Here is a 26,471-nt window from a genome sequence, read left to right on the forward strand (position 1 = left end):
GCGAGACACTTGGTAAAACCTTCAGCCAAGTCGCTGAGCCTCATTCTGCGCGCAGAACTCTCCTCAGCAGCAGCCTCGGCCCCGCTCGGCACACGGGTGACCGCCCGGCCCACGGGTGACCGCCCGGCCCACGGGTGAGCGCTCGGCGCGGCGCCACCTCAGCCGCCTGCCCGGGCACAGCGACTGGCGTCAACTTTGGGGACCACCTGCCCCCTCGGAGCACGGCCCGGCCCTTCCCGCCACGTTCTCCAGGCCGTGCCCGCCGGTGCCATCGCCCGCTCCCCGCTCCTCACGGCCCCGCCGGCTCTGGGACACCTGCCGGTGGCTCCCTCGGGACACCCGGCTTGGCCAGCCCGCTCCCGCCCGCCCTCCCGCTCCGAGTGCGGGGCAAGACTTCACCTATCTCGGGCTATGCAGCTTTACACTCTCTTCGGCCGCTTACGGCCCCGTGGGTGAGCTGCCCCGGGCGGGTGAGGAGGGAGGGACCCGCGGGGCCGCCGTTTCCCTCAGGGCTCTCCCGCCCCTTCCCCTGAGGCGCCGCGCGGGGGCGCTCTCGGGCGGCGGGCAGACGGGCGCTCCCCGCCCCTCAGGGCGGGCCCGGCGGGCTCTGAGTTCCGCCCCGGCGGTTCCGCGCCTCCCCGAGCGGCGGCCGGCGGAGGCGCTGACGGGGCGGTGAGTGGCGGCGTGCGTGGGGCGGGAGCCGAGGTTCTGCCGCCAGGGCCTTGTTCTGCTCAGGGCCTGCGGGCGAAGCGGCCGCGGGGCGGGCTGGGCCTCGCTGTCCCCCAGCGTGAGCTGGAGGTGGCGGGGGCCGCGTTTGTCCCTCCGAGGGGCCGGGGGACGCGGGGTGGTACCGGGCAGGTGCGTCCCCGGGCCGGCCGCGGCCGCTGCTGAACGCGGGGCCTGTCGGTGAGGGGAGGTTTGCCGGTGCCCGGCGGTGTCCGGCCTTGCAGAGTCGGCGCTGCCCAGGCGGAGCGCTTCAGGCTGTACATGCCTGTGGATAACGCGGCAGTGCAAAGGGGCTGAATTGCAAAGCTGCTGGGGGTCAGGGGAGAAGTGAGGAGCACACCCCGCAACCTCGTCCCTCTTTTCAGCCTGTATTGTAAAAAGTATTCCTCCATGATAAGTTTTCTCAGTTCCATGTAGATAATGGAAGAAGAAATGACAAAATGTTGACTGCTATCACAAATCCTTCACATACTGTGTTTTCGAAGTTCAGTGCCCTTAATAATAATACCCAGCTTCCCTGAGTCCAGCAGCTTGATCAGCACTTCTCTTGGCTTGACATGTCATTTATTACTTTTAGATGGTAGGAAAAAGAAGTTTTAGAGATGCCTCAATAAGGTGGCACCTTTTCTTTCTCTAAAGCTTTCATCCTCTAGACGCATGTAAAGAGAAGGTCTTTCAAAGCCTTCACAGAGTTTGACTGTGATGTGATATTCTCCACGTTTGCATGTCCAACAGATATAAAATACAACACAAATGTAACAGGGATTGTATTTACATTATTGTGGTGGCTGATGTGCTTGCAGTGCTTCTAGTAATGTTTGTCACTAAGGCTGCACAGTTAAATGTGATGACTGATGTGCAAAAATGCAGCAGCTTAAGGGGTCTCCCCATGAGTCTTTCAAGCCCAAAGACATTGTTTTCACAGAGGTGCTATAACTGAAGCTCAAATAAAGGCACAGCAGCATTTGGCCTTCAGTTTCAAAGGGAAAAAATAAATTCACTACAAACATGTTACTTTTAGTAAAATGACCTGGTGGTACAGCAGCATCTGGGATCACAGAATCACAGAATGTCAGGGATTGGAAGGGACCTCGAAAGATCATCCAGTCCAATCCCCCTGCTGGAGCAGGAACATCTAGATGAGGTTACACAGGAAGGCGGCCAGGCAGGTCTTGAATGCCTCCAGAGTAGGGTCAGGGTACTGTGTGACCAGGAGGCTGGGCAGCTGTGATGGGAGCAAAACAGCCTGTAACTCAGAGGTTGTATCTGTGCTGGAGTGGTTATAAAGCACAGCATGGGTTTCTATCTTGATGAGAAAAATGTACTTCAGGGCATTATAAAACATCTCATTAATGTCTTGTATGTTCTTGGTCATTGCCAAAACACATACAGGGATAATAATTAAGTGTGCACTCATCCTAAAAGTAACAGTGAATAAGTCTTTTGAGCCTGTGAGATGTATTAACATGTCATATACAATTATAGTGGGAATGTGTGTGCCTGGAAAAAAAAAAAAAGTAGGTCTTGCTTTTATTTTTTGAGATCATTGTGGGAAAATAATCTGGTTCTATTAAGAAGGCCTTTGCCTTTACTTCCCAGGGTAGTTTCAATGGAAGTACTCAGTGTTGCACGAAAGAGGTATTTTTAGAAAGAAAAAGTCAAACAAGTATTTTACATGAGGCTTTTCCATTTAGTGCCCAGCAGCCTTAACTCTGAGTGCTTGTGAGTCTGAACAAATGGTGTTCAGCATTTGCTGGAAAAGTGTCACAAAGGTTGAAATGTAGTGGGACAAATGTTATATACCAGTGTTGTTTCTGCTATGTTCCTCATAAAGTTTTCACAATGTCTACGTTTCTGTGGTGTTAAAGGTGGATTTAATTTTTTACTTCAGGTATTTCAGGTACTTGCAGGGACTGACTATGCCATGGTGGCTACAGGTCTGCTGCCCCTCATGCTGTGTTGTGGTTTTGTCTGATTGCCTCGTGTCAAATAATGGCTTGTCAAATACCTCACCATCTTTCTGTGAAACATGGCACTAATGCTAGAAATATTCACAGCTGATAATAATTTTTCTTACAAAGTTGCAAGTTAGTTTTGCATGTAAGGTTTGCAAATTTCTTAATTTAATTTTGCTACTCCACAATAGAAAATGAAACAGGCAAAAACAGGCATGTTTGTCCCTGCAAGTGTTTGCAGTGTGCTGCAAGAGTAAGCCTGTCTCTAGTCTGAGCCTGGGAGAACAGTACTGTTGTTATAGTCACATTTTAAGATAGTATGTTACATAATTAGTTTTTGTAAGCAAAGCAGGCAATGGTATTCCTTTGTTTCTAACACAAATAGTATAGTTGTTTTCTTTCTTCTTGGTTTTCTTCCCCTTTTCAGGTGGCAAAGTCTCGGTAGAAGCAGGGATTATTTGTTCTTTAATGAGTAAACAATGAAAAACAAAGTTAATAATTATACTGCTGTGGCTACTGTGTTCCTCACAGAGGTCTATGGGTTATGGTTTTCTCTTACGCATTTCAGTCATTTTGGCAATGTTTGAAAAACACATTATTGAAATAGTTGCCTGAAGTTCCAACTCCTCTTTTTTATAGTTCTTGGTTAACAGGGCACACGTTACCAGTGAATGATTTGTTACTCCACACAGAACATCCTTTCTAACTGTTTCCTGCCATGGTAGATACTTGATGTTTGCTAAGTCACTGTGGCAAAACTTAGCATAGTTTACATATCTATAAAGGGTGTAGGTCTGCCTCTCCAGTATGACTGGTGATCTTAACTATCTCAGTTGCAGAATATCTGATTTGAAACATTTGAAAATGGCAACCAGTTTTAGAGCTGTGAGACTTTTTAAAAATTGGGCTCTTTCTCTTGCTGTCTAAATTGCAATTGTAATAGCAATTTTTATTACACAAACACATGTTTGCAACAATTCTAACAGACTTAGAACCTTGAATTGAATACACTCTTAATTGAAATTCAAGGAAAAGAAGATCAGTGCTGTCAAATACAGGAAACCGTCCTTTTAGAGGACATCCAGAAACCTTTTGCAGCACTGTCAGGTAAAAGTTTCCTTCTCGATGCATACAAACATGATGAGGTAATAATTTACTAGAATTTATTTCAATGAAAATGAAACAAAATCACTGAAGAGACAAGAAGGGGTTCTTATATTTTAGAATTGCTTAGTGATGTGTAGAAACTAATTCCTGGGATCTGTAAGTTTTTTCAGGTCACTATTGTACAGGCATGCTTTTTGCTTCACGAAGCTTCTGTTGCCTTGGTGTTAGACCATCCCAACTAGGAACAGATTTGCTTTCCAGATCCAGGAAACTTTCAGCCTCTGCAGTAAGTATTCCTTCAGCTTCATAGGTTAAAATACTGCACAAAATAGTTTTGAGATGCACTAATTTTGCAATGATGCCAGTATATATGCATTAGCTGTGTTTTCCTTATTTTTGTTACATTAATCCAAGCATTTAATATCAAGAACACTATAAGATATTTGAATCAGTCAAATATTTAACCACACTAGCGTAACACATATTTGGTGATTATTGCTTTGTGTATCCTTTCCAGTCTTTAAAGTCATGTTAGCACACATTGCACCAGAAGGATTGCCCAGCAGTTAGGGCAATAGAGCTTGAGATGCAGGAGACAGCTTTATCACAGACATTTGGGAAAAAAATTAATTTCTTTGCACCTCAGTTTTCATTTAATTAAATAAGAGTAGTGGTGCTTCTTGATATTGCAATAACACAGGGTATACAAGTATCTCAAACTTAATTTTATATAGAATCCTCTCCGTTTCCCAGTTTAACTACTTATAAGATTGTTTAACATAATTTTAAGTCTTCTGGTTTTGTTGAGAGAAAACAGAACTTTGCAACATGGTAGGTTGTAGGTTGCACTTTGCATTTCTTATAGAACATTGGAATGTAAATTGTGTTTGCAGGTCAGGACAGATGTCTATCTAGTCAGCACGTCAGGTCAACCAAGGCAAATGTCAGATCCTTCAAAACAGATGTTCAAACCATTATACTGGATAGTTGTGGTACATTTTACCCATATGAGAAGTTTGAATGTGCAAGCCACTTTTTGAAGGTCATCATTTGCCTCAGCCAGTTGTTCATAAGCTGTCAGTATTTATATTCTATATAATGGAGTTGGATATTCTCACTAAACATGCTGAAATCTAATCTTGATTGTTTTGTTTTTAAATTTTCGGAAGATCTTGCCTTCATTTGTAGCTTTTGACATATAAATTCTACAATTTAATTATGCACCATGCTTCTGTTGTTATTAAACATATTACCGTTAAATTTAATCACAAGTTTCTTTGCATTAGGAAGAAAGATAAATATGAGTAGCACCTGACTTTCTATCAGGTGCTTTCCCTGACAGAAGGTGTTATGGAAAGCAGGAGGTCAGAGTTAGAGCTTGATGCTGCTTAACACTGATCTTAAACTCATGGAAATCCTAGCCTTGCACCTAGAAATGGCTCGAAGATTATCAAGTGATGACTTAACTGTGCTAAAATGTAAGAGTCTTAAGAATTCTCCTGACCTTGTGAAAGAAGAGTGTTGCTTAAGGTATCATTTTAAAATGTCAGTTAATTGGTTGGCTTTCTCAGATTAATAAGGTGGACCTGAATCTCACTGTAAGGTGAATCTGTGAAAACCTGAAAACTAATGCAGGTCCAGCTGTTCTGTTATAAAACTAGTTTCAAGGCACAAGAAAAAATAAATAGGAAAACTTAAGTAATGGAATATTTAAACTTAAAATAGTATGAGAACTGTAAGGTGGATCCTTATTTTACTGGTTAATAAAATTTTAGCTAGGGAAGGTTACTTAATGCAGTTAAAATTTACATTGTAGAGTTAATTATGAAAGTCATGCAGTTGATAAACCTTTAGCTTTTAGAAAATTGAAACAATTTCAAGAGGAGCTGGTCAATGGAACAAATTTACATGTGGCAGAATACAGAGTTCTCATTATTCACTGGAAAGATTCAAGGCGAGAGGTCTTATTCCTTGTAGTGTGAGAAGTAGTCTAACATGTGAAAAGGTGTGTGTAGGGGGCTCAGTCTAAGTAGTACCTGTGTTATTTGTACAGTATTACAGTTATTTGTACAGTTATACAGTACAGCCAAACATTAATCATATTTACCAAGACATGCACTGTAAAATTGGATTCATCTTCTCAACCATATGTGTGTTTTTAAATAGATGCAGTATAGATTACCTAGTCAGAACTCCCTCTGTGTTCTGTGTCAAGAAGGTGCAACATTAGCTGTCTAGTTATCTTAATGGTTTTCTTCCTTTGGACAAATAAAATGTGTCCTGTGCTTGATTCCTCTAGTGCTTGTGTCTCATAGATGAGGTCAGAATGAGATCTCTAGAGAAGACATATGAACAGAGATGTGTCTGTTAATTTTCTAGCTTCCCACTTTACAAATTGTTATGTATGTGGTACCTTCAGTACGGTGAACAGGTTGAGCACTAACATGTGCCTGCATAGTATTTCCACTGTGAGTCATTCCCATTGATTCGAAGTTGAAACTTGGAATGTAATGGTAATGCAGACATTTTATTTTCAGAGTAGGGTAGCTAGAGTATAGGTTTTGAATCTTGCAGACAATAACAATAGTTACCAGTGGTAAAAGTCACTAAAATCAGTAGTCTGACTCAAAGAAACAGGAGTGTCTGGAGTACTGAGAGACTATATAATTCCTATGTAATTTCTTTCCAGTATCAAGCTGGTTTGCAAAGACAGAAATGGGCTTGCACTTCTTTTGTTTGCACATAGAAATAAATCTCTTTTTTCCACTAACTTTTCTCTTTTTAGCTTAAAAGTACCACAACCATCAATATGTTTTTCTCTGACTTTATGGAGAGTACTCATTGAAAGTCTATTCTAAAGAAGTTTTCCAACACCTTAACTGAGGGGCTGAATATACAGCAAAAACATGTTCTAATGTGGTTTTGCTGTGCTGTACGTAAATCCTTTAAAGTTTTAGAAGTCTGAATGAAAATAGGAAATGTCTTTGCTGTTTCCCTCTTACCCATGAGTTTAATAAATAAAATTACATTGAAGATGTACGCTTTCCAAACTGGATTGAGCAGGAACCTGGCTACAAATAACAGTCTTTAAGTTGTTAGTGTATCATAGAAAAGAAAAAGAATGTAGCCTATTTTTTTTTTTTCTTTTTTCTTTTTAGGTCATCTTTTAAAGCTATTGAGCTAAATTATGCCCCTGCTCCATCCGTGCTGAAAGTTCAGTGGCTTTAGATAATGATGAATGAGAATTTAGGACATTTTTGGGTATTTTCTTATTAGTCTGAATTCAAGCTATTATAGAAGCTTTAATGAATGGTATATCTGAGAAAGCATGATGCAGGGTTTGTCATTGTCATGATTAGACCCGAGCTAGCAATATAACCTCCCACCCCCAAATAGAGGAGAGAATTGAAAGGGAAGGGAGAAACTTGTGGACTGAGATAAACACAGTTTAATAGAATTATAAAATAATGCTAATAACTACTAATAATATATATAAAAAGGAAGAATAATATAAAAGAATAGAAGATACTAAATACAATTCCTCACAAACTCTGTGTGCACCAAGCAGCCAGTCGCAGGAAGGAGCACCTGGTCCTGAAGAGCTGATCCCGGAGAGAGAAGAGAGAGAAAGGTCCAAGAGTCCGCTGCAAACGGCAGGATGGCAAAGGCCGATAGAAAGAAAGTCCCGAACAGAACTGCCCTGAACTTGTCTCTGTCCTGGCTCCAAGAGACCAAGCTGGAAGATTCCAGCTCTCTTTAAATATGAAGCATGATGCTAATGGGATGGAATACTCTTATGGATCAGTCTGGGTGTCAGTCAAGCTCTGTCCCATCCGCATCCCCCTTCCTCACTGCCTCACACCTGTGGGCAGAGCTCAGAATGTCCTTGGCTCAGACCAGAGCAGTTAAAAACATTAACTCTGTCCCAGGGTGTTATTTCTTGTTCTCAAACTAAATTAAAACAATTACCATGCTAGCTACAAAAAAGAAAGGTTTCTAACTACATGAAGAAAATTAACTTGTTTTCAGTCAAGCCAGCACAGTCATGCAGAATCCAACAATAAAGTACTTTGTCTTTCTTAACAAAACCCTTCTGTCTGTTATTTTGATCCTGCAGACAATGGCCTTCAGACACAAAAACACAAGACGAATTGAAGGTCTTGATAGCAATATTTGGTAAGTAGAAGGAAAATATCTGCAAATTCCAAAAAAAGTCTTTGGCTGACATTTTCTTTCCAAATTGATAATTATTGCCAATAAGACAGTACATAGCACTTGCTGTCTCTGCTGATATATATTTGGTACCTGCTTAGAAGCAGTGAACCAAATTCACTTAAAAGTGTGAATTAATTCTTATTCTTGAGGTTTAAATATTAGGCTTGGGCTTCTCTTCATCTAGTAAACCACATAAGACAAATATAACTCTTGGGCATGGTAGTATAACTAACTTTCAAATTTAAATATTAATTTTGTTGAGAAACGTATTTCATTTACACTTGATTTGTGTTTACCCAGTGAGTCAGATTTCTTTTTAAAGCCATTATATGTGTCTTTATAATTTAGCTCACTATTTTAATACACTTTTTTTCTAGGTGTTAAATTGGTCTTAAAGCAATATTGTCAAAGTTGGTAAAAACACAGTTCAGGGCTTACATTAGTTGTATGCATATATATGTGTGTATATATATATATGTATATGTATGCTATATATGTAGCTACATATGTATATATATATATACACAAGGTGTTTTCGTCACCCAGCCTCAAACTCATTTTTAGCAATTTGTATTAGTTTTAGACAGAACTGTGATACTATGTCAGTATTTTTGGTTTTATTTGGTGTTTTGTTTTCCTAAATCTTGTTAACGTTTGACTGAGGAGGAAAGGGTAAAATGTAAAGCTTACCTGTGAAGGGGGGAAGAAAGATGTTCAAAAATCCTGATGTTCATATCTGGCAGGCCAGTAGGAACAGCTAATGAATGAACAGCGTGAAACAGTCTGCATAAAATTACACACACACACACACAAACCACAACAAAAAAACCACTCTGAAGTGACTGGGTATTTTAAATGGCACCTTCACTTGACAGAATCTAGCCTTTAAATCATTTAATGTGTCTGTTCTAATTAGGTCTACTTCATTTTACAAACAGGGTAGTGTTCAGTTTCTGCCCATATCCAGAGTTACTGTGTGTTTGCGCATGTGCACATCTGAGCACAGTTCTGCTGGCAGAAAAGTTATTCCGTGGGTGCAGAAAGTTCACCTTTTATTGGGTTCCCTCTGACTCCTGTGACCATTGTCCCAGCCCCCATCTCTCCATGTGAGCTCTCTACTTAAACCTGTTTCCATTGCTATGAATTTGGCAAAGTGAAATTTTTTTTTTTTTTGCTTTTAATGATAATGAAGGAAAACATAATTTTATCTGCTAATGTTAATTTTAAGGTGTTTTCTTCCCTCAGGGTTGAATTTACAAAGGTGGCAGCAGATCCCTCAATTGTTAATCTTGGTCAAGGCCTTCCTGACATATCCCCTCCCAGCTACGTTAAAGAAGAGCTCGCAAAGGCAGCAGCAGTTGACAGACTGAACCAGTACACACGAGGCTTTGTAAGTACTGGGGAGGTTGAGGACTCAAGTTCAGTGGAGAGCATGCCACAGGGAAAAAAATTGACTTTGCTTTAAATTGATTTTATATGTAGCTTGTACGGTTATGTCCCAAACTAAGTTAATCTAGTAGCCTTATCTGTTACTAATGAATATCCTCTGTGTAAGCTTCTTCAAGGCAGAATCCTTCAGCAAGAGCAAAGTGGTAGAGCACATGTAGGACAGAACATCTTCAAAGAGTCAATTCATGGTTTAAAGAGTGTAAATTATACATTTATGTCCAATATAAACATGAATCAGATAGAATAATGGTAGAATGAGAAATACTTGATACCACTTGAGACAGTACCTCTAGGATCAAGAAAAGATTCACCCGTAACATTTAGTAGATTTCAGTGGAGATAAGAAAGTGATGAAAACTCTAATATTTTCCCCTGGAAGATGGTCACTACCCATTCTGTAAGTTGGCTTGTAGAATTTGTCTTGAGCTGAGTGTGTGTGGCATTTATTGTTGTCCAAGGCAGGATATTCAAATAGACTTACTGTTTGAGTATGACCACTTCCTTGCTTGCTTTGTCTTTCTTTTATTTTGTGGTAAAGATAAACTGTATTACACAATTGAGAATCACACGTCAGGATTGCTACAAGAATCTAAGGAGACTGTCTAATATTTTTTTTAGATGACCATGTTATGCAACAGTGTTAGAAAAACCATGTATAGGTCGATAGGCCAGCATTTGTGTTGGCTGTTATATATATCTATATGTATTCCATCATAACTTTTTGTCTGTTCTCTGAGAATCTGCATGCATCAGAGCTGCCTGGGAGCAGCAGTGTCTGGCAGCCACCTAAAGGACAAGCTATCACTGCAAGCAGGGTGCAGGTCTCCCCAGCCAGGGCCCAGTCCCACAGCACCTGAGCAGGCCCAGAGATGGTGGCTGTGGTCAGCCCAGATCACCCAGCAAGCTTGTGGTGGTGAGGTGGGCCTGAGGGCCAGCTGGGAAGTCAGTCCACTGGTCAGGCACAGCAATGCTGACCATGCTTAGACATAACCCATCCGTCACTGGGCATGTCTAGGGTGACAAGGCAGGTCCAAGGTCAAGCCACAAAATCAATGTACAGGTAGGGGCTGGGATCAGCAGGGTCTAGGGCCAGGTACAGGTGTGGCTGTAACTGAATTGCAGACCAGCAACCCTACTGCATAGCCTTTAAATGAAGCCCCTGGAACAGTGGCACTGCTCTTGGCAGAGGCCCCTGGAGAGGCTGATCTGGACCATTAAGGTGTATTAGGACACTCAGGGGCCTCACAAGAACAGAAAGGAAAGAAAAAAAATCCTCAGTGAATTGAGTCTCCTTATAATTTATAGACCCATTACCATTTGGGTCTATTTGTTTAATCACTTCTAGCTATGTGCAAAGAGTCTCTGCAAATAGGATATATATATATATGTATACATATATAAAGCTATATATAAACTTACAAGTATAAAGCAATTATTTAGTGTTGAATACACACAAAAGATGGCTGGGATTTAGTGAACTGGACCAAACATTAGTATGTTTCTCACCTACAATAAGGTACCTGAAAAGTCTTTGCACACCAGGCAGACAAGGTTTTGGAGGAGCTTGGCACAGGGGGAAAAGTTACAGAGAGAACGGGCTGTAGTCTACCTTCCGGTGAATATTCACAAACTGGTTCTCTAAACCAGTTTGCAAATCAAGCATAAATACAATTTTACCAATGCATGCAATTATTCAGTATTTACTTGTCACTTTGTTATTTCCAAATACTTCGATAATTCCCGTGATAATTACGAATGTTTGCAGATATACTGTAGATTGTAATTAAAAAGGAATTTTTACCAATATTTCCATCTTCAGCCTTTGCACTTCCTCTACAAATTTCTGCATTTCTAGGGTTTTTGAACAGAAGTGTTTGTGTTAGCAAATACAGGAGGGATGAGTGTGAATGATGCACGTCCATCTGATAACTGAGATATTGTCTCAGCTCCCAGTGGCGCTCAGGCCTGTCATGACTGTGGAGCTCTGACCTAATGTGACTTGGGTGGTGCAGCATTCCTGCGCTGCTGACACACTCCTGGCAAGAAATGTCTGTCATTTGAATCAGCAATGACTTATAAACCTTAATTTATGGTGATGTTCTTGTTTACAGAAGGGTTCATGATATTATGCCTTGTGTGTAGAGGTACAATGTTTAATACTTCAGAGAAGGGTTTCTGTTACATAATTGCATTTTGTCAAGGACCTGTTTTCTATTTCTACCAAGTATTCAAAACAAAAAAAATATTTTCACAGCAGGAAACATGCAGTCCTTCTCAGTAAACAGAGTTGTACCTTCTTACTTCTGTATTGTATATGATCTTTTGTTTGTTTTCTTGTTCTTTGCACATATTGAGAAGAGTAGGTTAACTGCCATGTCCCTATAGGGAACACACATGGTGCTCTGAGATTTGGGATATAACTGTATGAATCATTATTCTGATCACAGGTGCTCTTTATCAGCAGTATATAAACAGAATAAAAATACTCCCCTTGCACCAAATAATTTTTAGTTGAAAGATAAGGAAGGCAACAAAAAGAGCTTCAGATGGAAATATGGTCAGGTGGGAAAGAGACTAAAAGAGGTGAGGATGAATTGGTGCTGGAGTATTCCCTTTTCACCTCCTGTCTCCTGTCCTGCCTCTCCTATAGGCTACCTGGAGCTATCCTGAGATGTGATAAGAAGATATAAACTAAAAACCATGAGATATACAAAGAGCATTTTGTAGTAGATGTGAATAAATTGAAACCACTTTTCTTCTCTAATGTGCAAAAGCTTTAAACCATGCATTTATCAGCCATTAACACTGAGGGCTCATCTCGTATTTTTCTATTTCAAAATAAAATGTTTTGATATATATGGAAAACCCCCTAAATATAGGCTTTGTAGGGTGTTTTGAAAAGATGGACCCAATTGTGTTCTGCAATTGCTTTGAAATTGGGTCCGTCTTTTTGAAACACCCTGTACATTGTCAAGAACACACCAATCAGTTGCATTTGTTTGCTTTAAACAGGGACATCCGTCATTGGTGAAAGCCTTGTCTCAAGTGTACGAGAGAGTTTGTGGAAGAAAGATTGATCCTCTCACAGATATCCTGGTGACCGTGGGAGCTTATGGATCTCTCTTTAGTACAATACAGGCATTAATTGAAGAGGGAGATGAAGTAAGTTTTTATTTGAAATACTCACGTGAACTCACTGAAATGAGAATTTGCCTGTTTTTTATTCATCCACTTTTAAATGTAAGTCAACATTGGGGCTTCTTTCTGGCCTCCATTAATTTGAATTGCTAGAGTTGCATATGTGACGATTTCAGAAGCTGTGATTAGACTGTCCTTTAGATGTCTTCCTGTCATTCACCAACTTACAAATTCCTTTCTTTCATACTTATGGTACCTGTAGCAGTTTAGGTATCACTGTTACTGTTAGGGTACACAATACACACTGATTTCTTACTTGAGAAAACTTGTGGGCTGTTGTCTGCAACAGAAGACTAAGGGTAACAAAGTATTGTTGGTGTTTGAATAACCTCTGTCTATCTAGTTCTGGTTTGGGCCATTGTGTGGTAGCAGCATATTAATTTACTGTACTAGCTGTGATGATTCATCCCTTCACTACTGATGTCTGCCTTTTGACGATACTAAAATTTATTTGAGGGAATATTTGTTTATATCTGTAGTGGACAAGAACATTTTGTGTTGTCATGCATTTTGTTTTCAGTGTTTTGTTGGTTTTATTTGTATAATGTATTCTCATTTGTATCTTTCCATGCTTTTCTGTTGCTCTAATATGCAGTTCTCTGTTTGTTTGTTTGTTTGTAACAGTTCTCTGCTATTAGCATTTGGATTTTTTGGTTTGATTTGTTTTCCTATTATCTAGCCTCTACACAGTTTTCCTTGAATTTGTCCTCTCTTTCTGCCTGAAGATTTTCTTCTTTTAAAATTTAAAGACTTAAGCCATTCTTCAGGGTTTTCTAGATACTTGGAAATCCTGGAATTTCATGGACAAAATTAGGGCATCTGTGCCGTGGTTCAGCAATTTGCTGTTGCCATCTCCCATCTTTGCATCTTTTCCTTGCACCTTAAAATCTCTGTGCAGGACCCAAACATTCCTGATATTATATCTTAATAGTTGTAATGTGTAACTATAGAAGAACAGTCTGTGTGTGCTGTCAAAAATGAGTACTGCTTATCATACCTAGACTGAGGGCATTGTTATGTGATGTTCTGCAACATTAGATCAAGATAGCATGCCAGAGACATTATCAAGTCACACCACCAAAGTAAATCTGGAATTATGATGGCATTGTGCACATAATTTCTCTGTTTCTGATACTCATGACTGTAATTTCAGGTAATAATAATAGAGCCATTTTATGACTGTTACGAACCAATGGTAAGGATGGCCGGTGCAAAGCCTGTTTTTATCCCACTGAGATATGTGAGTAGCTTTTAAAAAATTATTTATCATATAAAGTTTCTTATCCACACTCAATACAGTTTGATGAATACTTTCCAGGTCAGGGGTGTCAAACTCATTTTCACCAGGGGGGACATCAGCCTTGCGGTTGCCTTCAAAGGGCCGAATGTAATTTTAGGACTAGGAGTAGTTACATTTATATTGTCCTAAAATTACATTCGGCCCTTTGAAGGCAACCGCAAGGCTGATGTGCCCCCTGGTGAAAATGAGTTTGACACCCCAATCTAGATGATGCTTTTCTGTGTAGTTTTTAATAATATCTAATTGTATAAAAATGATAGATTGCTATAGTGTGAGACAATAATAATCCAAAGAAGATAGAATATTTTATTAATGTTGGAAAAGGTGGGACAATGTTTCTCATTTACTTTAATTTGTGCATTCTGAAAGCTGTTCAAAATTCCCTTTTTGGATGTAATCAGAAAATGCTTTCAGTGCAACTAAGGGAAGGAGGATCACAAATCAGTGCAATTTCTCTGTCTACTAGTTTTCATAAGACTTGTTTTCTGATCCCTTCAGCAACTCCTACAGTGACAGGACATAACTTATGTTCCAAAATCTGCTTATTAAATAAGGAGCAATCATGCCATAGACATATTTGCTATATGTAGTTGAATTACTGTTTCCTTTATTGGTAAAAAGGAATAATTTTGGTATGGGTTAATTCTCAAATGGGTGCTGCTGGTATTATGCTGGCAGCTTGCAAGGATTGTTCTGGATGCAAAGTGTTGATCCCGTTACTGTTGCCTAGAGTGATGGGCACCCTTGCGTGGGGAGGGCTGAGGGGCTCTTGAGGCAGGGCTGTTGCACGAACACCATGAAATCAGAACATCACACATGGCAAAACCTCCAGGACTGCAGTGGGAGTAGGTGAGACTGTTCCTCTGGATGCCCTCTCTCTAGAAATGTTTGGAATGACAGGGTTCCTCCAAGTGTTTTCTGTTTCATGCCATTGTTTTTGGTCTGGCCCTCTCCCAGTAATGTGCAGATGTCAGAAAGTTAGTGTGGCCATGCTCTTTGTTCTCTGCAGCAACTGGCTCAAACTTCTGTTGTCCATGTGTAATATCATAGCAAATCCAGAGCCTCAGCAGTGCACATTTTTAACTGTTTGACCATTTTCAAGTGGACAAGGAGGAGGAAAAGACCTTGAATCCCTGCAGTGGTGATCAGTCTTCCCAGCCAAGCAGGCACACGCTCCTTCTAGTATCTGGGAAGGCCATAAACTCTCCTGTCATATGACTGCGCTTCCTGCATTACACACTGTTATAGTCAGCATGTGTGTAACCAGATCCTGGAAAACAGTTTCTGGGGAGGCTTTAAGACAGACAGTGGCCAGGAAATGACAGCCACTGCCATAATAATTTACCTTGCTCTTAGCCTCTCTGCCTGTTCCTAGAAGTCCCTTATCCAATCTGTCCTAGGAGAAGCTGTCAAGTATGGTTGTGAAAGTGTCTGAGAGTTTTAAGTTGGGTATCTCTGTTTAGGCTCTAACATGTTGTATTCAAGTAATGCATAAATTTTTTTGTTTGTTCTTGTGTTTTAGAAAAATGGTGGAAAATCTGTATCTAGTTCTGATTGGGTCTTAGATCCTGCTGAACTTGCAAATAAATTTAATCCGAAAACAAAAGCAATTATTCTAAATACCCCGCACAACCCTATAGGCAAGGTAAGATTCCTGCTTTAACACATACATTTCAGAGTGTGCCTTAAATACTATGATTAATGCATTGTCCCTTACTTGTATCCCAGGTGTTTACAAGAGAAGAGCTCCAGGTAATAGCTGATCTTTGTATTAAGCATGATACCCTGTGCATCAGTGACGAGGTGTATGAATGGCTGGTCTACAAAGGACATAAACACATTAAAATAGGTACTAATTTTATGTGGCATCTTAGAAGCGGTTGTGAAATTATGTTGTAAATATGCCTTTTGGAGATAATGGTTGCTTCAATGAGTCTTTGTTCTAGTGGCTTCAGGATTTGACTATTTTACAGTGTTGAGACTATAAGGAAGACAGCCCCTCCCTTTTCTGAATAATATTTTTAAAAATAATTTTGAAGTAGAATTTCCAAAAGCTCATCAGTGACTTTGGAGCAGATACCCATAGAAACCGGTGGAACTGATGCTCATAAATCAGTTATGATCATCTGAATATCCCATCCTTCTTCAGTTATTTTTTTGGCCATGACAAGTATAACTGCTGTTTGTGGATGTCTACTGTGTTTTGCTGAAGAACTAATAGAAGGAACAGAGATTACAACTTCCTTCTCAAAACAGTGTAGAGATAACAAGTGAGTGCATAATGAGGAACACAATTAGTGCAGAGATTGTGCATGAACACTGTCCCTCCAAAGTGCAGAGATAGTGTTAAATAATGGACACTGAATGCCATGAAGTTGCTGCCCGGGCAGTGTGAAAACATGCTAAAACCTTCATGCAGTATTGCTACAGGGGTCAGGCACCATTACAAGAGCAAACCAGAAAACCAAATATGATGTTATATCCCTGTACCTCTTGTTTTACATCTCAATCTGAGTTTCACTGAATTTGGTGGAATCACTCCCACAGTCTCAGAACAAGTGAATGCAGTGCACGTTACTGAACTCCTTCCCCAGTCCTATAATACTACAGCTAAGCATTTATGTAAAGGTTTCTAGTGTGGTGGTCTTGGTTTGGATCTGCAAGCCCCAAAACTTCCTTCTTATATGACAGACATTTTGTTTCTAATGGCAGGATCTTGCATGAACTATCTGTTACGATCATTACGGAAGTTTCTTTTTCCTGGGTTTCTTGTAGCAGAGACTCAGGCATGGATTCCAGAAATTCTTCTAAAACAATTTGCAAGGTACAGTGTAGAGCAGCTCAAGCTGGGTGCCTCCTGAAGAGAGAAAAATGCTTGGACAATTATACCCTCACAATGCAAGCCCCCAGCCCCCATACATCACTCTGGGCCAATTGCAAAATTAGAGTCTGGGGTCTCCCTGTTCTTCATTGGATCTCTTCATTTTTGTCAGGTAGGCTGTCAGTTAAAGTTCTGACCTTCAGTTGCTACTTTGCACCTGTAGCTGGAGAAAATGAGTTCTTGGTAATAGCCAAAAAATTCTTTAGATGCTGTTCTGTTGCTTTACTTATCTCCAGGCTTGCAGTGCCCCTTACCTTCTTGCTTGAAGACAGGCCTTTTTTTACCTAATTAAACAGAAAGTTCAAAGGTTCACAGCTTGCAGAAGTTATGCTAACAAACTTAGTCATGCCAAGCTAATTCTGTATGAGCAGTTGCTAGCCAAGTTCTGTAATAAGCAGTATACCCCAACATTCAATAAGCTAAGGAAGTCTATTCCCTACCATGATGTACTTATTGTCATAGCCAAGGCACATTTCAGTTGTCTGCAATAGAGACATCTAGTTGAGATTCAACAATGAAGTCAAGAGACATGACTTAGGTATGAAAAAGCTTTACCACTGGTTGAATGCTGAATAATTTTGCTTCTATGCTTCAATTCCATATGTGTAGAGTGGCAATAAAAGCAACTTTCCATTAGTGGGGGCTACATAATTGTAAAAACTGAATCTTCTAGGTAATAAAAAGGAAGTTTTATTTAAATGACCTTGAAATACTTATAAGCTCAGCTGCACAGTTGCTGATTATACAGCTGCAGTACATGGGTTGTATTTTCCATGTGTAGACTATGAATTTGTTTTGAAAGTGGCCTAATTTCATGGCTGTTGTGGTGCCTTGATAGTGATGCCTTCTTGAAGACCTTCAGATGTGGGAGAAAGGGAACATTTTGGGTATATTAATGTGATAGTAATTTGAGTCACTGCATTCTAACAAGTTACCACAGTAACTGATCATATGTGGCTTATCATGTCCCAATTGCAAAGTAAAATGAGTTAAATTAAAGCCTTCTTCATGGGCTTAGCAGGTGGTTCATGCAAATAGCTGTCTTCAACCAAAATCCCTGCGGGAGGTGTAAGGTGATCCGTTTGCCTTTGTAGTGGCAGCAGGTCCAAACACTCATGATGTCTTCTGCACTTTGCCTTAGTGAACAGGGGGTGAAATCTTAAGATATAGTGATGCTTATTGTTCATTAGCATCACTATTGTAATTTTAATGCTTGAAACCAAAACATTTCCAGTTCCATAAAAAGCATTCTGTAGTTTAGCGTAAAATGTAAAAATACCATGTAATGATAATGCAAGTTAAAGCCTAGACAGTTGTCAGCTAGGTTTGGGTACATATTGTTCAACAGATCCCACGATCTCGTCTTTAACTTTAGTGTTGAAATGACCATAAAACTGTCAGGGTAACACTGTAAACAACGTCATTTCAGTAAAAGAAACAAAATTGTCTCTTATTTAATTTTCTTTGTTTGTTTTTTTTTTTTTAAGTCTACAAAAGATAATACAAGAAAAAATGCATCTGTTATTTCACTATTTTAAAACTTCCATATTGACCTCTACATGTTCCATCAAACACAGGGACGCTGTTCTTTTGAGAGATGTGAAACTGATATTGCATCAATCTACCAGGGCTGGTGGTTACTTAATACAATTTAACAGAGGTTGCTAGCCACAGATAATTAAATTAATATGGTCTTTGTGCTGTCACTGAAGCGGTTTTCTGTAGTGTAGAGCACTTAATCATGTTTCTCATCATTATGTGACTTCTATAAAACCGTGGACCTCCTCCAAGTAATGATTAGGGTTGCACTGGCAGACTTAGAGATTGCATCTCGTAACTGAGGATTCTGAACAAGCCTCTCAACAAGCTGAGTGTCATCCCAGGTAACAGGCTTCTTACCTGTGTTAGTTTGCAGTTTATTAGTTTTTAAATTCTAGTCAGGCTTGGCTACGGTGTCAGATAATGATTTTGCCGTATGGCACAGAGGGATTTCCCTCTCTGTTTAAAACTTGCTGCTTGTAAAAGCAATGGATCTGCTTCTTTCCCTGTGCCACTTGGCTGCTGCTGTTGTTTGAAGTGCTGTTACATTCCATCTCCAAGGTTGAATTCCTATGACTGTGTGGCAAAACCATCTCACTCTAGAGGGCATTAGCTTTGAAATTCAATTCTTTTTTCAGTCTGAGAGTTAGTTTGGTTGCCTTTAGGAAGTATGATCTTGACCTAGCGACCTACAAGATGCATCTGTTCAAACTGCCTTTTTGTTTTAAAGGTCACAAAGCACTTGAATGAATATGGGTGGGCTAATAGGAATGTGGGTTTCTTTCCTGCTGTTTTGTTTATCTTCTTGGAAAGTATGCTCAAAAAGTACGTTTCAAATAACTGTAAAGACTTATACCATGTCTAATGCAGATAACTGCTGCAAAAACTTCCTTATGAAATTCAGTGGTTTTATTTGGGAAGTCTTTGTTCACTGGCCCACTCAAGAGGGGATTTAGCAATTGACAGATTCAATGGTAGTGAGTGGTTTCAGTGTACAAATGAGGTGGGGCTGGATGTTGTTGCCACTGCAATTGCAGTAGTGGTATGACCTTGTCTAACTTTGTATCTCATACTTAAGTGTGTCTTGAGTTATCTGTTTCCATTGAAAAGTAATTAAGTTAGAGTCCAAATAGAGCTCCTCTGAAGCAGTGTACAGAAAAAAAAAAAATGCAAACCTATAGGAAGAAATCTTTGCTCTGTCATCTCCTTGGAATGAAACAAGGGTTTTGGTCTCCTACCAGATGCAGAGACAGTGATAGGCCTCCACACACCCCTTAATCCCTGCAGACATCCTTAGCTAGCTGCTGTTGTTGGTCAGCCCCAGGCCTACTCAAATGATATAATAAAACATAAGTAATTTACTCACTCTGCTGGTTTTCTGGTTCTTCTGGTATTCAGTTCTGGGTTAGAAGTCTTAGTAATTCTTTTCTGATTTCTGAGACAGCCAGTGACACTGAACCGGACAACTCTATTAAAATGGCTTGCAGTTCCAAGTTATTGTTTTATGTGGTGCTATTATCAGGCACTGAGATGAATTAGTAGCCACTTATTAGATCATATCTTTCATATGAATAATTATGCATTTTTAGCTGAGGATAACTAACATGTAGCTTTCACAAACTGTGCCTCTGATTTTCTACCTTTTCTTTCTCCTTTCATTAATCATTACCTTCTTTTCATGCCAAAAAGCATTGGCCCATATATCCTTTCTCATTTGTTACAGTTGCTATAATTTTTAGAATATTATCATCACTTAATATGCTGCAGTGATATATTAACATATAGCTCTGAGCTAGGGGCAATATGGTTTTTCTAGCTGCATGGAATATGTGAGTACACATGTACCAAATTAATTTTATTTTATATACAGCTACGTTGCCAGGTATGTGGGAAAGAACAATAACGATAGGAAGTGCTGGAAAAACATATAGTGTGACTGGTTGGAAGGTAAGAAGAATCAATATAAAAGAGTTCAGCTCTATAAAGAACTGAATGCATTTATAATACTAAAATGTCTCTGTTTTTGTGACCTGTCTTTTGAAAACTTCTGGCAAATCTCCATGTCTCCAAAACATGAAGACAGCATTCAGCTGGAGCAATTACCTGTCCTGAAACACCTATGTTTTCATTCTTGTCTCTTGATTAGTAAGCTCTTCTGAGAAAACAAGACTAAGAAAATAAACACAGTATGATTTTTTCAAAACCAGTCAAGATTCTTGGAGAAAACGTGTATATCATAATATTTTAACTTGACTTTTTTTTTTCAGATTGTAATAATAGTATGCTTTGGAATAGCTTATATTGCTGTAAAATATTTAATGATAATATTTTGCTTTAAAATACCTATTAGAAAGTAAACAAAAATATGAAACCATTTGGCAACTAAATTATTTTTCCTCACCTGTGTTCAAACTGAACCATGATATGCATGATGCAGTAGTGAGCTTTTCTTTTATGCTCAAACCACCTTTGACACAGGAGCTTATGAGATGGAAAGATTCTGAAACAATTAGGAATAACATTCCTAATAAATGCTCAGTTTGATTTCTGACTTTTGTTATATGAAGCGTTAAAATTTTTCTCAATACTCTGAGACAGGGCTAAGTGAAACTATAGCTGTTGCTCCAAATCTAGAATTTAAGGGCATCATTCAGCAATCTTTGTGTAAACCAGATCTTTTCTGAATTCTTTATTGGAACAAATACATCACCAAAAACTTGAGACATTGACTAATATTCTTTAATTTTCAGTAATGTTATTGCTCTAAGTATAATACCAGCATGCTTTCTTCCCTTAGCTTGGTTGGTCTATTGGCCCCCAGAACCTGATTAAGCATTTGCAAGTTGTTCACCAAAATACACTGTATACTTGTGCAACTCCATTACAGGTAGGTACAGATGGGGCAGAGGAGGTTATTTTTTGGCATAGCAAAACTGTAGGCATCACTGTAATAAAACAATAGTCACAACAATGAAGTTGGTTTTTTTTGGTCAAAATATATATTCTGGGGTACAAGAAGAGGAGACAAATTGGATCAACTCACCAGACATTAAAAAAAAAATCACAGCCTTGCAGATTCTTTCTTGTTTCACCTACAAACTGCTGCTTCTTGCATAAAAATAACAATCTTAGTGGTTTCCTAGCAAATACAAATAAAAGTTGTTGCAATAAGGTCTTGTTCTACTGAGCATTATCTCTGTCTACTAGTTTGTAGTATTCTGTGATACATTATTATCAATTGTTTAAATTTTGCTTCAATTCAGATTGTGTCAAGGACTGTGGCTTCTGTATGTGGTTAGTGCTTAGCAAATGTTTGGGTGCTTTGGATGTTGCCACAGCACAAAGTAAACAGCACATTACGCTCTTGGATATAATTTGTATAATTTGTATATGCTAATTTGCTTAATGAGGGCCAGAATAGAATAAAAATCCATGTGATTTCAGTAGGAAGTGTGTGAGTGTCCATGAGTGCTTTCAACATTGATTATGTTTGCAGGAGGCTTTGGCACAAGCATTTTGGATAGACTATAAACGCATGGATGACCCAGACTGCTATTTTTACTCACTGTCTCGAGAGCTGGAGAGCAAGCGTGATCGGATGGCTCAGCTACTGCAGGGAGCTGGACTACAGCCTGTCATTCCAGATGGAGGATACTTCATGATTGTTGATGTTTCTACATTAAGTTAGTATAAAATTTATTAAAAAGGGTGTGGAAAGCAAATATTATAGTTAATCTGGAAATGCAACTTTCATTTAAACTATTTTCTCATTTCATATTTGCATAATGTCAGAAGTTCTAAGTAGGACTGAAGTTTTCTATTTGACCTTAGCCTGGGAGGTAGATTTTTATAAGCTTCAGCAAAGCCTTTGTGATCCTAACTATTGTCCATGTTTTGCAAAGCTTTGGCAAGGTTTTAGAGAGGATAAAAGAGATGGATAAAAATTTATATTTTCAAAAGTCCTACGATTATGAAAAAGCTTGAAAGCCAAGCACCTGGTTTTATATCCTGAGTTGGTACCCATTTGTATGTATGTTTGTTTGTTTTTCTTAATCTGAAGTCATAACCTGAAGGCTCTTGGAGGCATTCTGATTCTAAACATTATCAAATGCTACCAACATTTACAAAACCTTTTGGAAATTCAGGTTATGGTAACATTGAGGAAGAGTTCTCACAGGGGAACATTTTATAGTTCCAAATTTTTCACAGACTGGTCCTAGTGGCACTTGTCACACACAGGAAATGTTTAAACACAGATGGACCTCGCAGTGCTACCATGTGTCAAAGTTTTAGATACTCCGGTTCACAGATGAGAGGGGAAATTGCAGTGATTATTGCTATCCATGCAATTAATACGCTCATCAATACCCTCCACAGTCCTGATGCCTCAACAACTCAGACTTGAGGACTTCTTGAAGCACTGCATGGCTTTCTTGCAAGCTACATGTCAGAATTTGCTTTGAATGAAAAGCAAGTACTCAGGTTGGGATGGAAAGGTTCAATCTGTTTGCCTGTTTTAATTGTTATAGTATAATTTTAAATTATATTTTAAAATAGAAGCATACATTTTTATTCTTAAATATTAACTAAAATAAAGTGCTGTTAATGAATGCCTTCCCAATGGAGTCTAGGAAATGTTAAAATGTTTTAAATTTAATTTTTTAGATGTGGATCTTTCTGATGTAGATGAGAAACAACCTTATGATTATAAATTTGTCAAATGGATGATAACATCTAAGGTAAGATGTCTTAGTCATACTCTAGTTTTATAAATGCTTTTCTATTGAAAGCAAGAGCAGTGCAGCAGTACTTATTAAATAACATAGTAGAGGTATTCCATTCAAAATATTATTTGGTGTTTATAGTAACTGCTGATAATTATGTGGCTAAAATATTGCTAAAAGTGCTGAAAATGTACCCTGTAGGTTTGTGTTATGTCCCAGCACTTTTATTTCAGCATGCTTAAATGCTAGTTGTAGAAAAACTACATTTGAAATGTTTTGCCTAAGCAATTTGAATTTAGTTAAGACTAGCTAGTGCATACAAAACTAAACCTTGTACTTGCCTCATGTTGGGAGAGAAAGTTCTAGAAATGGAATAATAAAATCATCATGCTTAAAATAGATTTTTCTTATATAAATGATATTTCTGTTTGATGTTTCAGAAGCTGTCAGCAATTCCTCTTTCAGCATTCTGTGGTCCTGAGACAAAAAGGCAGTTTGAAAAATATATACGTTTCTGCTTCATTAAGGTAAATTTGTGTCCTGGGAAGATACAAGATTCCTAAATATCAATGCAGTACAGAAATCTGCATAAGCCTCTTACATTTTGCTCAGGATCTTCTGAGCTGGGTGGGTTTAGGAACAGAAAGTCAGCTTGGTGTAAAATTCAGCACAAAGTAGCTTCAGCTGTCTTTTTGCTGAGGGACTTTAAACTATAAATATGGATGGCATGGCAAAGAAGGGCAACTGGCAGAAAACAGCTTGGGTGGCTAGGCCTTTTTTAGCTTGCTCAGTGGATTTTATAGAAACATTATTGACCAGGAATGACTGTGAAAAGGAATGACAGAGGTATGCTGTCAATTAAGGTGGTTTCTATAATCTAGAGCAGAGAATAATTGTATAACAGAGTGGTATATCTCATGCCCATTCCGCTTCCAACAACAAAACAGTGAAGAGGTCACCTTCAACTTCAGCTTATTTACCTGAAAATACATAGGATCTCACAGAAGCTCCAAATGACAAAAGAAAACAAAGACATGGGAAATTATCTTACTTGTTTTTTGTGATCACCTCCTTTCACATGTTCTTCTTTCTGCTGAACCTGTTCTTGAAAAGACTGAAAGACTTTGGGGACAGGTACATAAGCTTTGGTGAACTCACAGTCCTGAGTGGTTTCCTGATTGTTCTGTAACAGAGTCAGCAGGATGGAACATGTGCAAGCCCTTAACTGCTCTAGCACACAGCTGGAGCCTTACCTTGAACCCGTACTGAAGCGCAGCTTCTGCTCATGGTACTTAGCTTTTGTGATGAAGTATAAAGACTATGAGCCAGTAACAACCAGGATAAAACTTGCTAGTTGTAAATGTGGCTTACCCAGGATGAACAGCACTAATTATGTCAAGTTAAAGACAACCTGTTTGACTCACCAGGTTGTAGCCCAACCATGCAACTGGGCAGTCGATAGGTTACCCATATTTAGAGGGATTATGCTTAAGTAGTCACAGCATAACTTGGTTGCTTCGAGATTGAAAATTGCAAGCTGTAAACATAAAGGTTAGGAAACTATGTTAGCATGTCTCCTGTACAGAGCTGTGAAGTACATCACTGCATAAATGCCAGGCATTTGTAGAAGTATTGTTTTCATTAAATTTGATAGAATGAATGCTAAGAAAATGTTGTATTTCAAATATAACTAATGAATATTTGCAAGGAATCAGCAATGAATTATTTGTGTAGTCTGCATTTGTAGGTATAACTGGTAATGAAAAACTGACTGACAGATATTTACAGGCTGCAAGTGAAACTGCCAAATATTTATTTGGGATGATATGATCATGACTGCTACTCTCTCTTCAGGACCTCCATACTTGCAGTAATAGTGATATTCCTTGTTTTGCAGAAAGACAGCACACTAGATGCAGCTGAAGTGATCCTGAAGAACTGGAATAAGCAGACTGCCTGATTTTTCTCATTAATTCTTCCGTCTGGTATAATTATCTAATAGATTTTTTTAATTGCAATTGTAAGAATGAGTTACTTAAACAGTACCAAATTAATATGGCATTGTAAGTAACTTCATGCTGCTATTTCCTAAGTGAAAACAATGATTTACTGAAATATGTTTATTGCAACTAAGAGGTTTTTTCAAAATAACTTTTTTCATTAAAAAAAAAGTTTCAAATATCATGCTTCTCTCAGCTACAAAGCACAATTCTCAAGTATTTTTTAAAACCCAATTTGTACACTCTAAGATTTTCCTGAGATAGCTGGGTTATTAGCATGTGAGCATATATGAAACTGGGTTATGTGGCCTCATGACAGTACAGGTATTAAGAGTTCTTCCATTCACCTCTCTTTACAATATTTTCATTGCTCTGTTAAAAGAACAAAGCACCTCACTGCTTCCAAAAGACTTTGATGTAACACTCTTGTATCACTCTCATTGGCAAAGGAAAGAAAAAGCATATGCAAGGCTGAAGAGGGAAGTAAGAAAACTATAGCAAAATAATTTTTCCATTGTTATGTTTGACTGTTTCAAATATCTCATTAGTATGGTAATAACTCACCTGCTAAAGCATCAACTTTGAGTTGAGACACACAGGTGGCTGATGTTTAAAGAAGGCTCTGTGTTGTGTATAGGTGTAGAGCCTTACTCAGGTGTGTTGGTTTTGGCTGGGATGGAGTTAATTTTCTTCACAGTATCCAGTATGGGGCTGTGGTTTGGATTTGTGCTGGAAACAGTGATGATAACACAGGGATGCCTTCGTTACTGCTGAGGGAGCCGTGCTTACACACAGTCAAGGCCTTTTCTGCCCCTCAGACTGTCCTGCCAGAGAGCAGGCTGGGGGTGTACACGCAGCTGGGACAGCAGACCCCAGTGATATTCCATACCATATGATATCATAGCAATAAAACTTGTGAGGTTGATGAGGAGGCAGCTGCTTGGGGACTGGCTGGGCATTGGTTGGTTGGTGGTGAGCAATTGTTTTCACTTGCATCACTTGTCTGTCTTGGGTTTTGTTTTCCTCTTTTTTTTTTTTCCTCTTTTCGTTATAATTTTATAATGATTTATTTTTAATTATTAAATTGTTTTGATCTCATCCCATGAGTTTCTTTCTCACTTTTCACCAGGGCTTGGGAGGAGTGAGCGAGCAGCTACATAGTGCTGTATAGTGCTTAGTTGGTGGCTGGGGTTAAACTACAACCTCATGTTATAGGACCCATTGTATTAGACTTGAGTAGTTTAAATTTCTTTTTTCTTATTTTGTTCAGGTGGTGTAATGTGGTAATCTTTTTGTTTCATCAAATGTCTGAACACATAAGATGCAGCACAGAGATGAATTAACATACCAAGCATAATTCAGCTGCTCTGGCTATTT

At 39.0% G+C, this 26,471-nt stretch overlaps 1 protein-coding gene across 4 annotated transcripts; it reads left to right on the forward strand.

The window, feature by feature from the left end:
- The first annotated feature begins 629 nt into the window (after window positions 1-629).
- Window positions 630-26,471, forward strand: KYAT3 (kynurenine aminotransferase 3). 4 transcript variants are annotated; one of them, XM_082054713.1, is made up of 15 exons: window positions 666-672; window positions 2,618-2,663; window positions 3,950-4,074; window positions 7,906-7,964; window positions 9,249-9,393; window positions 12,465-12,614; window positions 13,804-13,890; window positions 15,473-15,595; window positions 15,679-15,799; window positions 20,241-20,317; window positions 21,168-21,257; window positions 21,867-22,053; window positions 23,036-23,109; window positions 23,535-23,621; window positions 24,992-26,471. In XM_082054713.1, exons 2-15 carry the CDS (start codon window positions 2,651-2,653, stop codon window positions 25,052-25,054), a joined length of 1,401 nt encoding a protein of 466 aa, XP_081910839.1. In that variant the 5' UTR covers window positions 666-672; window positions 2,618-2,650; the 3' UTR covers window positions 25,055-26,471. The 4 variants fall into 4 exon arrangements, with proteins under 4 accessions (XP_081910841.1, XP_081910842.1, XP_081910840.1 ...); XM_082054715.1 differs by lacking the exon at window positions 2,618-2,663 and having other exon boundaries at window positions 630-672; window positions 3,959-4,074; window positions 24,992-26,469; XM_082054714.1 differs by lacking the exon at window positions 2,618-2,663 and having other exon boundaries at window positions 656-672; window positions 24,992-26,469.

This window comes from Streptopelia decaocto (genome assembly GCF_964273445.1).
Source record: "Streptopelia decaocto genome assembly, chromosome: 5".
NCBI classification, from domain to species: Eukaryota; Metazoa; Chordata; class Aves; order Columbiformes; family Columbidae; genus Streptopelia; species Streptopelia decaocto.

Bases quoted from the DNA above. Each gene is read 5' to 3' on its own strand.
- KYAT3 (XM_082054713.1), top strand. The intron at 12,615-13,803 runs GTAAGTTTTTAT...CTGTAATTTCAG, and splicing joins TAATTGAAGAGGGAGATGAA to GTAATAATAATAGAGCCATT. The intron at 21,258-21,866 runs GTAGGTACAGAT...TTATGTTTGCAG, and splicing joins CTTGTGCAACTCCATTACAG to GAGGCTTTGGCACAAGCATT.